At 44.6% G+C, this 19,048-nt stretch overlaps 1 protein-coding gene across 2 annotated transcripts in view; it reads left to right on the forward strand.

The window, feature by feature from the left end:
• Window positions 1–7,836: 7,836 nt before the first annotated feature.
• Window positions 7,837–19,048, forward strand: part of KIF5C (kinesin family member 5C) — a 113,769-nt gene continuing 102,557 nt past the window's right edge. For both annotated transcript variants that reach the window (XM_065413242.1, XM_065413243.1), the window contains exon 1: window positions 7,837–7,962. In XM_065413242.1, the coding sequence (XP_065269314.1) occupies window positions 7,837–7,962 (126 nt within the window). The remainder of the gene's footprint in view (window positions 7,963–19,048) is intronic.

Raw genomic sequence — 19,048 nt, forward strand, 5'->3', positions numbered from 1 at the left:
CCCTCACCCGTGGATCCAACCCCTTCCCCTGCTAGAGTCCCCCCCCCCCACCTCAGACTGCTGAGCAGGTGGGTGATGCGTGGCCTCCCCTGAGCTCAGGGTGGGCGGGCAGGCAGTGCACAGCTCCCCCAGACTCAGAGTTTAGACTGGATGGGTGGTGCAGGCCCCCCACAGCACTCCCATCCCCCGCAAGCACAGGGCAGGCAGCCCCAGCGCCTCCAGTCCCCTCCCCAGTGTCAGGGGGTATGCCCCCACACACACACCTGGGGGCTCCCCAGCGCTGGGCAGCCCCAGCCACCTCAAGTCCTGGCTGCCCTATCCCCAGCCCCAGCCCACTTCCCTGAAGAGGAGCAGCCTGCCTGGGCTGGGGCCAAGGGGGAAGGGCAAGCAGGAGAGGGCTTGGGGCAGGAGTGTGGGCAGGGCCATGCTGGGCTCTGTGGGGAGGCAGAGACTGCCCCAGCCTATGCGATGCACTGCCCATGACAGTTTGTAACTCTGGTGTTTGTAATGCTAAGGTTTTACTATATGCTTAATTTCACTCATAGGTGCAATCCCATTGATGTCAGTGTGGGACTATGTGCTTTGCTAGGGCAGGGCCTGCAGCAGCGAGAGCTTGGCCCGCACTAGCTGCACCTGGAGCAGCCAAGGCTCTCTGCTGGCAAGCATCAGCATCAGCCGAGATAAAGCTCTTCTAGGGGGAGAAAGATGCCCATAATAGCCACCGACAATAAAAGAAAGTTTAAAACAAATTGAGACTGACCTATTACCAACCATGCCCCAGCTTGCAGAACAATCTTTTGCCCTGACTCTCTAAGCTGATCCAAGCATGTGGCCTCAGCAGGCCTCCCCAGTGAACTTCTTTATCAAGGTGGCTGCGGTGATTTGCCTGCAGAGAACCACCACTGCTCTGCCTTCCTGCTGATGGCGTAGGCCAATTGATTCTGCAAACAATTGGGCATGTGCCCTGATAGTCCCACTGAAGCCAGTAGGACAGATGACAAGCATGTCAGTGTGAGATGATCTATTTGGGTAAATCCCTGCCCCCATACAGAGCCTAACTGAATGGAGCTGCATGGGGCTACCAATGTGGAGCTCACTGCAGGATCTGAGCCTTAGTGAGAAGTGACAGAACAGGGACTGGGCTGCTCCCTTCTTATGGAACAGTGAGCTGGGACAGCTCAATCTCTCTCTAATACCAAGATTAGTCCTTTGTTCTCCTTATTGAACATAAGTATCAGCAACCCCTTATATACCCCACAAAAAGAGAAAGAACAGGTCGCACCCATGCTGTAAGATGGGGCTCTGTCTAATCCTCCTAAGGGTGTTTGCAGTTCAAAGGAGAATATAGCAGGCTTTGTGTTCTAGAGCAATGTAGAGCACTATATTGGTTCTGCAGGGGTAAATGTTTGGCCTGCTTCCATTTACCTAATTTTTTTTCCTAGTAGGAACATGGGAGAAAATAAAATTGTTGAGACTATGTTGAAGTAAGATTTAGCAAGGACTCTGGCTGTTTTGTGACAATACTATATAAAGGGAAGGTAAAGGGTGGGGAAGCTTTATAGTACAAAAGTTTTCAGAAGAGTGTGTGTCTTATTATGGGGTAGGAACTACAACCATCCTAATGAGAAACTAAACACTGTCCTAATTTGCTCAAAAATAGTTCCTTAGTAATGAAGAAACTGGAAATATAAATTAGAACAGTTTTTCATAAGACATCACCCACTCATCATGAATTGTAAATATGCAGTCTGAGGTTAGTGAAAAGCTTGAAGTATATGGGGAGGCATGTTAATTAGTTGATAATCTGTAGGAACAAATCACACTATACAGTAATAGTCTACCACACACTAAACATTGCTAACTACCTTTGATATAGTTGCTTTTTCTCAGAAGTGTATGGGAACCCACCCTAAATTGCCTGCTGAGTTGATGTCAGCCCACCATAATGAGGTTACCACCATCTAAAGAGAGAAATGAAGAGGAATCTCCTAGGAAATGCAAATGAACTGTCCCTCTTCACCCCCCATCTCCCTGTTTGCATGAGTGTGACTCAGCCTCACACTAATGCAATCTGGTAGGAATTCTGTTTGAAGGAAACTGACCGCAGAGGTTGAGAGTCCATGCACAGGTTTAGGTAACAGTTTCTACTTACCAGCTGACAAGAATGATTCTTGCTCACAGCATTCAGCGGCCATGACGAGCTCCTTTTGTGGGGTGTTGAGTATAAGAAAGTTGCTTAGCTTGTAATTATTGTAAAGCTTGTTTGCTTTTCTAAGATTGAAGGTGGCAGAGCCTGAAATGCCAGCCTTTGTAACCATACACATTCCCTGTCAAGTTGAGCTTCGTTTACCTTTTCTGATTGCCTAAGGGTGCTTCCCTGTCAGTATTGTTTAACAGGGCCGCCCAGAGGATTCAGGGGGCCTGGGGCAAAGCGGGGGAGCTGCAGTGCTTGTACTCACCCGGCGGTGGTCCGGTCTTCGGCGGCATTTGGGCGGCGGGGGGCCCTTCAGTTGCTCCGCGTCTTCGGCAGCACTGAAGGACCCACCGCCGAAATGCCGCCGAAGACCCGGAGCGACTGAAGGGCCCCCCGTCACCGAAATGCTGCTGAAGACCTGGACTGCCACCGGGCCAGGGCTCGCGGGGCATTTCGGCGGCGGGGGGCCTTTCACTCACTCCGCGTCTTCAGCAGCACTGAAGGACCCCCTGCCGAAGACCCAGACCGCCGCCGGGCCAGAGCTCGCGGGGCCCCTGCAGGGCCTGGGGCAAATTGCCCCACTTGTCCCCCCCCCTCTGGGCGGCCCTGTTGTTTAAACAGCAAATGACCAGGCTTATCAATATTCTCTCAGTTACATACGGGCATCCAACATTAGCACAGATATTTCATTTAAGCCTCCCACCGCCTTCCTCTTCCTTGGGGCCTAATTTTGCCCTCGTAAAAGCATGTGCAGTTCTTATTGAAATCCAGGAGAATTGTGTGCACTTATGTGAGGGAGGAATTGACTTCTAGGGTTTTAGGCCTCTTTTGGTCAGTACTTCACCTTGTTATTTTATGTGACAAATTTCATATACTGGTGATGGATACCTAGGCAAGGCTAGGTGCATGAGAATATATTAATGAACACTATGCGATGAAGAGAGTGTTTGGTGTTTTCTAGTTTATTGTGGTTTACATTCTTCATATCACACACACACACACACACACACACTCACTCTCCCCCCCCCCTCAAGAAATCAGCATGGTAAACATATTCTGGTATTGAATCTCTGCTGAGTTTTTTTTTTGGAACACACGTGCATATATTTTGCTTTTGGTCAGCGTTAATATGCCATTTTACTGACAGAGTAGTTCTAATACATTTATTGTGGGCAACCACAGCTAAATATTGTATGGCTTAGTCCTGTATAGGATATACAGTGGTAAACTATTGGAGTGGCACAGAGAGAATTCCTTCCTACCCAATCTCTTTGAATGTTTCCCAACTGATATCTTTGTCCTCTTCTATGCTATCCCTTACACTTGAAATTCTGCTACAAAATCTTCATGTTATGTATAAAGGACTTCTAACACATGGGACTCTAAACCTATGTGCATTTTGTACTTGAATGTTCTTATCTCTGATTAACTTGTAAGATCCTTAGGCTTGAGACCAAGACTTCTATGTTTGTACAGTAGTTGGCATATTTATGGTACTCAACAAATAACTACTGTAGATTGGTAAAACTGCCTATTTATCTCCCTGGGTGGGGGTGGGGGTGTCAGATCTCATTAATGTTTATATAGTGCTTTAGAGAAAGGTAAGTGCTATAATAATTACTACATCATACTTACTGGCCTGTAGTTTTGGTTTAGTAGTAGATTGTTTATGAATAGGTAGCAAGGAAGGGTTGGCATCTACCAGAGAACAAACCAATACATAAAATATAATGAAGCTAAAGCACCTTTGACTCGGCCATGCCCTAAGAAGATATGGATTGTAGCAACGAAAACTAATGGATAGCAACTTCCGTGAAGGCCACTTGCAATAATGATTGTGAGACAAACTGATACTCTGTACAGTTTATATTTAGCCAGAGATACCCATGTTTGACACTTGGTGAAGCTTGCATCCTGCAGTGGACTGAAAAAGTCTGTAGTGGTGATGATGGCTTTCCATCATTATGGAATAATGACAGTTGTTCCATAGTTAAAGATAAGGTTGTAACAGAGGTTCTGTTATAAGTCTAATTTTTGCATCTCTCTTCTTTAAAACAAAAAACAAAACAAAAAAAAGAGAGAGAGAAACACACACAACAGGCTCAAAACTGGTAGGGTAGATCTGAGCCTAAGGTAGAATTGTTCCAAGTGTCAAGTGATTGGCTCAAGAACTGCCTGAGTTATGACACCCTAAAAACAATCCAGTCAGGAAGGGTCCCAACAACTTAGCACATTACTGCTCTTTTGGAGCATGACAGCTGTAGTCATATGTTTGTTAGATCCATGATTAATCCTGCACAATAAGCAGAGTATCGTATCTTTCATGTTAAGTTATTCATTGGACCACAATAAAACAAACAGTGATCTGTCTCTAAACACACTATAGTTTCCACATATAGAAAACAGCATCTTTATTACAACATGCTATTGACAGGGGGCTACAGCTTTCAAACCTTTGTGGCTTCCCCCACCTCTTGTGAATTTCACAGCCAGATCATTTCAGATGTAGTTGTTTTACTCCGCAATTCATTACAATCTCAAAAAGGAAAAAAAAAGGTTAAAAAGGTTTTTGAGCACTTGGTTAAGCAAGGAGAGCCCTGCCCATGCTAGGTGTCAGCAAATGAGGGATGACCCTAATCAACCAATCAAATTGAAATAGGTTAGCTGATGGATAGACAACAATTCAGTAGAAGTTTTTTTTCCATGGACCACTTTGCCCCCCCTTCATCACGTCAGAGGAGCCTGGATCAAGATAAACTGCTAGGAAACAAAACTTATCTTTTCATGCAAATGTATCTAATGACAACTCCCTTCCTACTGCCCCTGCCTATGAATTTATTGTTTCTAAGTAGAACTTTTTTCTAAGCTTCCCAGGAATTGATAACAGCCTATTTAAAAACTTTTATGGTAATAAAACTGCATAATGAGGAGTTTCCTGTTAGCATTTGGGTTAGGCTGCAATTATAGCCTGCTTCATGGCCTCTCACACTGGAGAAGGTTGCAACCCATGGACTAACTATATGGCTAAAATAGAGATCCCCCAAACCATTTTTTATTGTAACATAGAATCATAGTTCAGGCCAACTGCACCTGTGTTTCCCCTCAGTGGTCCAGCAAAGGCATCTGCACTCAGCCTTCTGGCCTCCTAGCCATTGCCTTTCTTGGGTGGAGACTTACATCTCTCTCCCTCGTGACCTGGGTATGTCCAGGCTGAAATGTTCCCTGCCTTCATCATATTATTCCCAGCAAAAGACAGTTCACCTAAACACACTTGCTTCTCCCCTCAGAGACAGCACACAGTGTCATTTCCCACTGTTATAAGTTACCACACAACTCTTCCTATGCAGGCTTATTTATTATGGTAAAAGTATTAGAGAAAACACATTAAAAACAATAAAAATCTACAAGCATGCTAAAAATAAGCTTGCAAGAGATCTCCCCCCAGTGTCTGCACCATGCACTCTGGCAGGTGAGCTCCCACAGGAGGTCTTGTTTGTGGTCACAAGTTTATAACAGCCTCAGCTCAGAACTAGCACCTAGTCTTATGGGGCTGCAATAGGCCATGTTCTTCCAACCCTTCCCTAAGGATTGAGGCCCTCCATGGACCAGAGATCCTGTTCATTTGCTGGAATACGAAGAAGCTCTGAGTCATCTTAAACTCAGGCTATTTATCCAATCATTTTTTCTTTGTCAGTTACTCCCTGGAGAATGCAGGTTGGGTCTCTGAACTGTCCTCATGTCACAGGTGATCAGCAGACAAAAGGTTCCCCATCAGGGAAAAGCTTCAAAGGCTGAGTCAGTAGGTGGGGGTTGCAACCCTCTCTCCCCCAGTACCTCCTAAGAATTCCACTTCACACATATTGTCCGAAAAGATCAGTCATGTCTGCTATATTATTTGTCAGGCTTTTGAAATTCACATTGTCTCCCAGAGATTACATTAATCCTTCGTCCTAAAGAAGTTCCATAAATCCCACAGTAGTACACAAACATTTCCATTTTCAATACAATGGACCCTGAAGTTACTAAGTGTAATTAAATATGTTTTACTTCATTCCATAAGGTTTGCACACGATATTGCAGGATATTGTCATATCTGTCACAAATGGTATGGAAATGGTTGAGAATCAGTGCTCTACTTACACACATTCATTAGGTGCTAAAAGAACCAACCCACCAATAGAACATAAAATAATCCAATCTATTGTCACATGAACAAACACAGGGGGTGAAGTCCCGACCCCCTTGAAATCAATGACAAATCTCTCATTGACTTCAACAGGGCCTGAATTTCAACCAGAGACTACTACAGAACATGTTTGCTTCATTTCACATTTTCAGAAAAGCATGGGATAGTGACTATAAAGTAAAAAATCCTGTGACATATCTCCCAATCAGGTGTACAGAAGCTCTTTAGCATGGTTTAATACTATGGGATATTGATTCTATTATATTTTCCATATGCAAAGAGCAAAACATACTTCCAGTCAGAATGACCTTTATTTTATATTAAGAGTCCAACAAAGCAAGAAGGAACAAAGGTAAAGTCTGCAAAAGAGAGCACAGAGTGTGTGTATGTCTCATGTGCAGCAGGAAAGGAAACATCTGCATTTAAAAGTGCACTTCACAGAACATGTCAGAACATTAACAAGCCACATATACCATAGGGTCTATTCCCCTTTTCTCTCTAGCTCTCATTTTTAATTAAGTATAATTGGGGTTTCTGGATTTAGGGTTAAACTGATAAAACCCCATGCTGGAAACAAAAGTAAGAAAAATAATAATAAAAAAGCTAAACAAACACCCAAACTGACATGTTTTGGAGTGTTGAAAAATCTTTAGGGGGTGGGGAGGAAGGAGGAGTTATGAAAAATAACTCAGAGCTCATTCCCTGCTGAGCGGGTGTAATGTTAATGTAATTAACAAAAACGACCAAGATTGGAAATTCAAGACCCTGATTGGAAACCGGGGAAAATATGTTTGTCATTGTTAAACACTTTTGATGTGATTTGTGAAACTTTGAAACATTTCACCCTGATCTAATTAGAAACGGATTTCCTCTCAGCTGGGGAGCTGTAATCGGCTTTCAAAATAGCGCCCACCGCCACCACCCGTCAATCCTCACCCCCCAGCTATCAGTAGTTAGTCGGACACCTAAAGAAAGTGGGGTACGGCCCTTTCCTTCACCCCCCCCCCACCTGTATGTCGCTCGGAGGACTACAGCTCCCAGCATGCCTTGTTGGCGCCTCTCCCCTCGAGCCCGAGCTTTGGGAGGGGTTGATGTAATGCGGTGAAGTCACAAAGCCTCTGGGGGCGGTGAGGGGTGGTGGGGCTCGCAAGAGGCTGCTGAAGGGGCAAAGGAGCGGCCGCTTTGTCTGTTCGCTGCCCGCAGAGAGCCACCTGCAGCCCCCGCGCGGGGTGCGAGCCCCACCCCGGTGCTCTGCAGAAGTGGTTCTGCCGCGGGGCCGGCTGGTTTTTTTGCCGGAGAAGCTGGACAATGCAGGGGCGCTGCTTTCTCGAACCCCCCCACCCCATGACCTGCTGAAGGTGGGCCGGGTGTTTGCGGTCCCTGCCTCGCTGGAGGCTGGATGCATTAGGCACGCGGGTTGCAGCTCGCCCTTCAGCATCCCTCCCACCCCTCCGAGATGGCGGACCCCGCTGAATGCAGCATCAAAGTGATGTGCCGGTTCCGGCCCCTCAACGAGGCGGAGATCCTCCGCGGGGACAAATTCATCCCCAAGTTCAAAGGCGAGGAGACGGTGGTGATCGGGGTAAGTTTCGTCGGGAGGTCCCGCTCCCAGCCACCGTGGGGCTGAGCATCCTGGGGCCGCGGTTCTGCAGCCTTGGCAAAAAGCACCATCGCCCCCCCTTGCGCGCCGCGCAGCACCCGCGCCCTGGGCACCCGGCTCCCTCCCTGCTGCGACCCATTGTTCCCGCTCTAGGATGGGGGCTGGGGGGCAGGGGTTATCCCAGGGCTCTGGTGTAGCTAGCGGGGGTCTGTGCAGGCACCTACCGCAGAATTGCAGGGACCCCGCTTCCTCCCGGAGGGGGCAGGGGCTCGGGCACGCCCCCAGGGTTTCTCTCAGTTCCCAACCCCCCCCCCATCCTTTCACTTGGGGTTTATTGCCCCCCCCCGCGGGCACGCGGCCCCCTGTTGGGATGAGAAGGGTCTGGGGGATGCAGACGCCAGGCAGGGGGGAGAAGTTCCTCGGAGTGGGGTGGGTGGCACTAGCCTGCTCTGCACACCGCGGCTTTTCCCCCGGGGACCAGTTACCGCCTCCGCTGCCCGCGGCTCCAGCCCCGGGGCCAGGCTGGGAGGGCAGAGGGCAGCCCGTGTGCCGCGCTCCCCTCGTTTGTACCTGCGGTGGGGAGGAATTGAATGGAGTCGGCCTCGATTCCCACCTGGGTTGCAGCCTCCCAGCCCCCAGTATTGATGAAGCTGATGTCATTCTGTTCACTGGGCATGCTCGCGCGCTCCCTCGCTCGTGGGGTACCTCAACTGATTGGCAGGTGACAACAATTTCGGGAGAGAATTGCAGAGCTCAGTGTGTGAGTCCTTTCTCTTCCCCTCCCCCCTCCGGGCTTGGCTTGCGCTCAGCCTCTGCATCTCACCAGCGGCGCTGTGTAAAAACCTGCCAGGCTGCGGTCGGTGCAGATGGAAGGAGAGAGGTGTACGGGCTGCGTGTGCGCTGGTTATTGCTGGGTTCCCTTCAGCCCCGTTGCTGTCACATAGCTAGAGAGAGCTCTTTGCGGCAGCCGCTGGAGGCCGCCTTCTTTCCCGGGAAAGTTTCTTCGCTTGAATGGATCGAAGAGCCTTCCGCCACTCTCGCTCTACACGAGCCGAGGAGTAGTGCTTGGGGTTCTTACGGGTTTCTGAGCCCCTCGAGCACCTGGCCCGTGGTTACTTCGTGCTCACTGTGTTTTGTGGAACACAGGAATGTGCTCCCTGAATGTGCTAGGTCAATGATAGTTCTGTCGCACCTGTTTTGCATTGTGTTTGCATTAGAGCCATGTGAGGTCAAAGAGAGAAGCAGGAGGCAGAGATTAAATCCTAATCTGTTTGTTCGAAGCAGGAATCAAAGTATAGTTTTGCAGTATGTAATTGCTGAGTATAGTTTGTATGTAAAGCAATCATTACATTTTATTATGTATTATTTATAGAGGCACATTGATAAATGGTTACAGATTCCAGTAGAACAAATAGTTGATTCTAATCGTCTGGGAGCACAGTGTAGTAAAATCTCATTACATGGGCAAGTTAGTGATACAGTTGAAATGTTCATCCTTATATATGTAACCCTTCTGCCCATCTAAGTTGGCAGCAACAAGGGCTGGGTTCTGTATCTAGGGGTTCTGTTTCAATAACACAATGCAAAACCGGCTCGAGCCCCCACCCAGTGACCTGGGACAATTACATACCACCCCCCTGGGTACCTCTAAGAGGCAATACTTCCCCTCTCGCAAGCACGGAGTCTGAGTGTAGCAGAAAATGTTTAATAACATGAGGTAAACGACATCAGCATAAAATTGGAAAAACACCACAAACAGGATTCCTAACACAAACCATGAGCAAAACCCACCCCAGCAAATTGGGCTGTGTCCTTTCCCTTTGGCACTTGAATCCAGCAACCCAAAAATCACCCAGAGTCCCCAAAGTCCAACACCCCCAAAGTCTCTTGGGTCCAGCAACCACCCAAAGTCCCAAAAGTCCAATAACCCCCCAAAGTCTCTGTCCCTGGTCAGTGCAGCCCCAGAGTAAAAGGGGGGGCACGCAGAGTGTTAAGGGGCACCTTACGTGATCCGAGGCTGGCCAGCCGTCTGTTTCCCTGTGGGGGTTCCGCCGCAGCCTTCACCACAAGCCAGTCCACTTTCCTGCCATCCCATGAACTGCTCCGCTCTACAAGCTGCTCCGCTCCACTCCGCTCACCGACCTGTGAGCCGTTCCAGCCGTCCCCGCAAACAGCTCCACTCGCCGTTCCTTGGGCCACTCCAACCGGCCCCTCCAGTCGTCCCCACAAATTACTCTGCCAGCTGCTGAGCAATATAGCTTCAGGCTCCCCCACTAGTTAACACAGCACTCAGTGATCTCAGCTCTTAATAACTTTAGCTCTTTTGTGATTTCAGCTCATAGTATAGTAGGGGAGCCCCAGTGCTAGTGCACCATTGGCCCAAAGTGAATTCAGCTCAGCAGCCTGTAACTAGACTCCTAATAGAATCAAAGTTAGCTCTGACATTCAACAGTAGAGAGAGGAGATGGTGCAATTGGTGTTTTGAACCCTCAGAGGGGGCCCATACCATCAGGCACAAATACCTGTCCCCATCCTCTCTCAATTCACTGGGTTTTGTAACCCATGCCCCTTGTCAAGCAAGTGCTACTTAGGTAATGGTGAAGGACTCACTCAGTCCTTCTGTCATACAACAGTTCCACTGGCCTTGATTCACAGAATCAGGGTAACAAAACTTTATTCTTCCTGCCTCAATAATAGAGAAACTGGGGATCCCACACCAGCCAAAGTAACCACTTTCAGTTGCTGTTGTTTCATGCCAGGCGAGTGGGTGTGCCTATGCAAACAAGATCAGCCCCTGGAGTTCTTTTCCACACTCACCATAATTCACCACCAGATGTCAGGGTAGAGCTCATCCTGACTCTGCTTACATATAAGTAGATCTGCACATGGTGTTTCTTTCTACCACAAAGTCTAAAATATATATTTAAGCATCAGTTCACTACTCCAGGTCCTAGTGACAACAGATTTCTGGACAGGCCAATATTCTTGTTCCACCAGCATATCACGCTGGGAAGTAACCTTCATAACAGCAAAGGGCTCTGGAATCACTGACTAGAGCATATTTAATATGATCACTAAAAAACAGTCTATGTGGTTATTTGGATCCCTGTATGGTCTGGGACTAGGGTGACCATATTTCTGTATGCTGAATATGGGACACCTAGTAAAATTACTCGTATTCAAGCAAGTTCAATGAAAATCAATCAGAATTATGCAGTACAAATGTTCAAATTAACATCAAGTTGACTGAACCCCTGTTAAAAAGAAATACTGCACAGTTGGATTCTTTTTATTTACTTCTTATCTTTAAGGCTTTAGGGTTCACTCGTGGAGAGGTGACACACACACACACACACTCCCATATACCTCTCTCTCACAGAGACAGTGACCCACCGACCCGACTCTCCTTTCCCAGTGCCCTCCGTGCTTGGCTGGGCCCCCAGGATGGACCTGCCTCTCCTGGTACCTGGTGCTGCGTCTTCCTGAGGCAGCACATGGGGGCGGCATGCAGGGTCACGTGCCCCCCCCACACCAGATTTCTGCCAGGGTTCACACCAGAAAGTGGCCAGCAGCAGCCTTTCGGCACTGCACGGGAGGGCAGGGGGCTGTGCTGATGGACCAGCAGGAGGAGTGGCTAGCCGTGCATGCTGCAGCTTTGTCCTGCCACCAGCCTTGCACACCCACTCCCATCGTTGGTCATTGCCCCCCCCCCCGCCCCCTCACTGCTGGTGGGCGGGTGGTTGGCAAGCAGGGATCCGGTCAGCACCAGTACAGATTTAGGGGGAGACAGAAAATATGGGACAATTTGCCCGTTTTTAAGAAAGTCAGGACACCTGCAGGAGGGCTTAAATATGGGACTGTCCCTTTAAAAACAAGACATCTGGGACCCAACTCTCCCACAGACTGTTTGATTATCAGGCAGTTAAGATAGTCTGGGGTGTGCTTGCTGTGAGTTTTTGGAGCTGACGTTTTCCAATTGAGGGCCCTTATCTTTGGAATGGGCTCCCTTTGGCAGTCTGCCAACATTGGGCTTTGGTTTTCTTCAGTGCATGATGTAGGTCATTTCTACTTGAGCTAGTATGTGGTTAATTGTCTGACTTGCTGGATTTTATTTTCCCTTAGTGCTTTGTTTTGTATTTTGGTCTGCAGTGATCACAGCCATGTTTATGTTACTCGTTATAAGGTTTATTTTTATAACCAAATACTTAAATAAGTGCTTGAGATCAATAAATAAATAATAAACCACATAAATGGCTAGTTGGTTATTAACAAGGTTCTTATTTCAACTGCTTACAGCTGTTGTCAGAATTTATTGGAAGGACAAGCACTTTTTCATTAGAGAGCTGCTAAATGACTCATGAAAGACTGAAATGTTTTGAGATAAATTTTATAGAAAAGTCTATTTCTCTTCTCTTTTTAATTATTGAGGGCATTGCATCAAAACAGGATATTTGCTTTCTGAGCAGATAAACTCTCATTCCTCACCTTGAGTTGTAATCATCATAATCTCCACAGCAATTAATCTGATGTCAAAAACAGAGGATTGTAACTTCAGGCCATGAATGTTTAGAATGAAGGAGAAATAATTAGCAGAAAGAGATGAAACCGTATGAAAGAGAGATCTTTCCATGCAAATGTTAGTGATCTTAAAAACCACACAAAGTACATTAATTAAACTAAGTGAAACAATGTGCAAATTGTAATTCTGGTTATAGCGCATCTCTGCTTATAATGTAGTTCTTTGGAAAACACTGAGTTCAGTTTAAAATGATTCAACTGAAGAAACTGCTCAAACATCACTATAAAGCATTAGCTGCTCTCTCCAAAGACAAAAAGGAAAAACAGATATTTTCTAGTTCTTATGCATTGGAGGTCATAGTCTCTAATTTATGACATATAAAAGTGTATTTTGACCCTTGTGTATAACTTGTGGTTTGGCAGGATAAATCTTCAGCACCTTTAGTTATCATCCTGGAAAGCTTGTCTCAACCAGAACAGCTTCTTCATTTCTCTTTCTCATGACATAGGCAGGGTCTGGGAAGAAGACCTAGTGACATCCAATGAGACTTAGGGCTTGTCTACACTACCGACCGGATCGACAGGCAGCTATCGATCTAGCAGGAGTCGATTTATAGTGTCTAGTATAGACGCAATAAATCGACCACCGATCGCTCTAGCATCGATTCTGGTACTCCGCTTCAATGAGAAGCACAAGGGGAATCGACGGGAGAGCATCTCCCGTCAACACAACGCAGTGAAGACACCGCGGTAAGTAGATCTAGGTATGTCGACTTCAGCTACGTGAATAACGTAGCTGAAGTTGCATAATTTAGATCTATTTTTTTCCCCCTCTCCCCCCAGTAGTGTAGACCAGCCCTTGGTTTGCTTAGTTGTAAGTCTGTCACATTAAACAGAGAAAAAACTGTATCTCCTGAGTTGGGTTCACTGCCATGATACCTGTGAGAAATCAGCTAGTTTATACTGGCTTGAGGGGGCTGATGTTTTCTGTATCTCTTTACAGTTTTTGAATTATAAACATACATATGAATATTTTCACACTTGAGGCCTTGACCTTAACTGGAACCTATGGGTACTACTGCAATATACTATTAATAATAGAATGTATTATTGATCTTCATTATTTAGTGTGTCAGATTGAATGCTCAGATCCAATAACTAGTAATACTTACCCACAGAAAAATCACATTTCTGCTAGAAAATATTCCCAGCATGGTCTTCATTTTAGAAGAGCGCTCTGTTTCTTTAACATTCATAAAGTTATTAAGATGGAACTGCAAAGCTAAATTAAACAAATCAACCACAATTTCAAATGGTCCTTTGTTGCTTCTGAATAAAGGCCATAAAGTGGGTTTTTTGTTAGTCCAGCAGCTTTTTCTTCAGCAATATCATGACTGATTTTTCTATGAGAAGACAAAATTCCACTATTTTCAGTCATCACAAAAGACAAGACTGAAACTTGAATAGCTGAAAGGAAAGAAGATGTCTAATCCAACTCTTCTGAACCCTTAAAGAGAGATTTTTTTTTTCTTAACTCAAGCTCCTGACAAACAACTGGGGGAAAATGCTTTCTTTGTGAAATAGTCAACATCATGCTGTGACGGGTTGGATCACAGAAACCCCCTTGGGAGCTGCCACCCGATGTGCAAAGACTACCCCTGCTTCTGTTTTCCCTGCCAGCTCAGGACTCCAGCACCCTGTCTTGCTGAGCCAGACACTCCCGTCTGCTCCAACACAGACCCAGGGTCTGAATCACTTTTCCCAAAGCTGCAAGTTTACCTGAAAACAGCTCACAGAAGTGTGCTTGTCTTTAGCACTCAGATGCCCAACTCCCAATGGAGTCTAAACCCAGATAAATCCGTTTTACCCTGCATAAAGCTTATGCAGGGCAAACTCATAAATTGTTCGCCCTCTGTAACACTGATAGAGAGATATGCACAGCTGTTTGCTCCCCCAGGTATTAATACATACCCTGAGTAAATTACTAAATAAAAAGTGATTTTATTAAATACAGACAGTAGGATTTAAGTGGTTCCAAGTAGTAACAGACAGAACAAAGTAAGTCACCAAGCAAAATAAAATAAAATGCGCAAATCTATGTCTAATCAAACTGAATACAGATAATCTCACCCTGAGAGATGCTTCAGTAAGTTTCTTCTCAGGCTGGAGACCTTCCAGGCCTGGGCACAATTCTTTCCCCGGTACAGCTCTTGTTCCAGCTCAGGTGATAGCTAGGGGATTCTTCATGATGGCTCCTCCCCCCTTTGTTCTCTTCCACCCCTTTATATATCTTTTGCATAAGGCGGGAACCCTTTGTCCCTCTGGGTTTCCACCCCCCCTCACTGGAAAAGCACCAGGTTAAAGATGGATTCCAGTTCAGGTGACATGATCACATGTAACTGCAAGACTTCACTGCCCACTTGCCAGCACACACATATACAGGAAGACTAACAGGTAAACACAGCCATCTGCAGACAATGGTCCTGGTTAATGGAAGTCATAAAGATTCCAAACCATCGTTAATGGCCCACACTTTACATAATTACAATAGGCCCTCAGAGTTATGTTTTATATTTCTAGTTTTAGATACAAGAGTGGTACATTTCTACAAATAGGATGATCACACTCAGTAGATTATGAGCTTTGTAATGATACCTTACAAGAGACCTTTTGCATGAAGCATATCCCAGTTGCATTATATTCACTTATTATCAAATCTTTATAAAACTATCCGAGTTACATTATATTCACTTATTATCATGTTTTTATAAAACCATATAGACTGCACAATGTCACACATGCACCTCCAGTTATTCTCTCCTATTATAGTTTTATGGGCTTCAGAAGGTTCTCCAGCAACTACAGGAAGGGAAGACTTGTAATTACTGCTGTTTCTTTTTTCTTTTTTAAAGGAAAATGACTCCTCCTCCCACAACTTCTTTTGGGACATCTTTGAGTCTATTTCTATACATCATGAATAAAGCTGTACATTTATCATATCCACGACTCTCTGACTTTCAGGATTTGCTTATCTAAAACAATCAAATCCTGGCCCCATTGAAGTCAATGGCAAAATTCCCCTTGACTTTAATAGGAGTGGGATTTCATCCATGGTCTTTGTCACCTGAACCAGCCTCCTCCATGAATCTTCTCAGATTTGGCTGTACATGTGTGCCATTTAGTATGGATAAACTAATATAACTAAATGGCTTTAATCAATTTTTAATTGCAAATTGGAGACTAATTAACTTTTCTCAATTTTCCATGGGCAACAATATAATGAAAATTTTAGTGTGCCACGACTTATTTTTAAATTCAGATTATGATTCCTATGTTTTTACTGTGACTTAACCCTTTTTTTTGCCATGATGGCCAGCTGACCTTGATCATAGTAGGGCACTAAGAGGCAAAAGCAATAAATAAATTGCTTTCTTTTGCAGTTCACTTTTAACTAAGCTACTGGATTCCTTATTGAGCTTCACAACAGATTTTCAGTAGACTGCTGCTTAGTTTGTTGTCTTTGTTCCTCTGTACCCTGAAGTTAGCTATTTGGTTTTGCCTGATGTGTCTGCAAATGTATTTTCCTTGGCAATTTTTTTTTTGTATTCTGTGAGTGTTAAGTGGTGTGCTCAGCTCAGCCAGTGAAGTATCTTGCTGGCTTGGGGACCTGAAAACACTTAACACCTGCAACTACTGTACTCACATGCCTAAGTGTTTGCAGGATCGGGGACTGGGAGGGATACACAGGGAGACTCTGTGAGGAAATAAGCTGCCTGTGATGTAAAAAGACTTTTTTCCCAGCTAAGTTTGTGGGCCCACAATATATTTTCCCCCAAAATTTAAAAAATAAATAAGGAGTAAGGAATTGAACTGAACTGAGGAAAATGCAGGAACAAGTTCATTCTTTGTTCTTCAGGTGGATCTGTCGTGCCCACTCATTTTGAAGCTTGCTGTTAGTGAAAGGCAGAAGAAACTGATGTATTTAGTCTTAGTTGTGATATTTAGCAATGTGGATTTCCTGAACTAATTTCTCGCTGTCGTAATGTCAGTGTTTTCTATTTCCAGGAAGGAGACAGAAATTAACTTTGGTTCTGATTTCACATTCCTTTTTTGAGATGAAACTTAGGGCTGAACTAGGGCAAAATATTGGCATGTACCTCTGCATACTGAATCTGCTGAGTTTCGCACATCTCTTGTTGTGCAGGCAACGTAGGGGTAGGGAGGGAGAGGAATGTTTGGTTTTAGTTGTTGCTCAACAGGATTCATTCCAGCTGACTAAGTGTGGCACTGGTGGGCTTTGAAGCAAGTCCTTGCCAGTTGTGCTTGACTAGAAGGATGATGGCTATGATATGGGACCTCAAAGTGTGTGTGAGTGTGAGAGAGAAAAAACAGTAAGGAAAAATGGAACAAGCCTAAGGGTCCTTATACTAGCATACGTAGTTTGTTCCCCCCAGAGGGAAGTCCTACTATCTATTGTTTCAGCCTTGAATTGCTCTAAAGATTCCTTATTGTATTCAGTGACTACATTTTTGTGAAGAGACATTGAATAATTTTTTCTTTTGTTAATCAGACACTACAGAACATGTAGGAATATAGGGAGCAAAAGGTCAAATGATGTTTCACAGCATAACACATACAGTACTTGTCAGATGCAAATAATGATAGCCCATTCCTCTAGGGAAACAATGTCTATTTTTACCTAGTTTTCTAATGTGTTTACTACTGAGAATTATGACTGTGTACTACTGACAATATATTTTCTCCTTAAAGTATCAGGTCAGACTATTCTCTTTCTCTTATGCAGGAATGATAATGAAGTTAATGAAAGTTGCACTAGTAAGAAGAGAATTAGATCCATAAATTCTTTCTGTTTAAATATCTTTGCAGACTATTTATCTGGATCATTCATGCCTAATTAGCTTATTTAGCAAAAACTCCTAAAACAAATGCATAAAAATCCTCATTGGTTCTTGAAAGTCATTTCCATGATTTGATAGTTCTCTTTGATGCTGCATGGCATGTTGCTGTTTTAATGAAATCCACACCAATATTTCCACCTCTCAATGCACAAGGGTAGACTATCATATCTTGATGTGAGACACCCTAGAAATACTAGAAATTATACTCTCATAGATTGATGTGGGGTGGGAATGTCTGCATTGCTAGTGAAGTTGATTTTATTTTAAATTAGCGAAATCTAACCTGTCAATTTGTTCAGTTAAACATATTAATTTTTTTTTTGAGAAAATATATTTAGCCATGTGGTGTTGGGATTTTTTTCTTTCCTTTTATAAAACACACACAATACATATTTGATGTACAGTCATTCATTAGGTGTGTGATATATTTTGTTACAATGTTTCTACTGGGAAAACTTAAGCTGGAAACCTTTAATGTGTTATAACGGTGCATCTTTAGTCCATTTCCCTGCCCCCTCCTAACTTCTTTATTCCCATGAAGTTTAAGGATTGTTTCCACAAAAGAGCTCATCTGAGATACCTGTAATGAAGTACAAGCAGCTTGCAGAGATAAACATATCATATCTTTGAAGCCTATGATCTCCAAAGGCACCATGAAATGATACAAATGTGTGGTGGGTTCTTCTCTTTTAAAAAACATGACAAATCCTCCCACGCCATCAGGTTTTCCTTCAGTATGACATAAATTGATAAATTGCAAAGCATGTGCTTGACCCGATGCCTTTCATCTTTCTGCTTTATGTATAAGATGTAATGCTGTGCTAACTTTCCTGTAATGTTGGGCTGTGTTGTTTCCATGCCTGATTATTTCTAGACAGGGCCGTAGCAACAAAGAACGTGGCCCCCTCCGAACATATGTCCGGGCGGGACCCCTTACAATGCAGAAACTGGAATGCGGTATTTATTTTATACAATATACAGGGTTCATATTATGTATACATAGGCCTACAGTGTACATGTATTCCGTATTTACGCAAAGCGCTTCTTTCGAGCCTTGTTCTCCGCAAATTGGTTAATCAATGCGTCATAGTCCAGAGATCTGGCAATCTTGTTTTCGATTGAGATAACTGCAAGCGCAGAAAGCCTGTCATCTGTCATGGTTGAGCGCAGGATATTCTTGATCAGTTTCATTCTGCTGAAGCTCCTTTCAGCACCAGCGACAGTAACTGGTGTGGTCAGAAGAATTCTGATGCAAATGCAAAGATTCGGATATATCTCCTGAAGGCTGTTCTTGTATATGTACGTTAAAAAATTGTTTGCCGTGACAAGTCCTCTCTCTTTCTCGATGACATAAATAAAACGATTCAATTCCATTATGAGTTCGTTGGCATCAATGTCTCCCATTTTTCTTTCAAAATTTTTGCTGTGATTCTCCAGTTCATTTTCTCTGTGACACTGCTTCAGGCTGTTAGCGTTGTACAGAAATCCAAACAACTTATACCACTCCACGAGTTGGTCAAATCGCGACGAAACAGAAGATATGGCCTGATCAGTGAGAACAAGAAAGAACTGCGATTTGAATTTTTCTTCGGCAGAAAGACAACTCGAATCATCAGCACATTCGTAATCAA

This window comes from Emys orbicularis, chromosome 11 (assembly GCF_028017835.1).
Source record: "Emys orbicularis isolate rEmyOrb1 chromosome 11, rEmyOrb1.hap1, whole genome shotgun sequence".
Taxonomy (NCBI): domain Eukaryota; kingdom Metazoa; phylum Chordata; order Testudines; family Emydidae; genus Emys; species Emys orbicularis.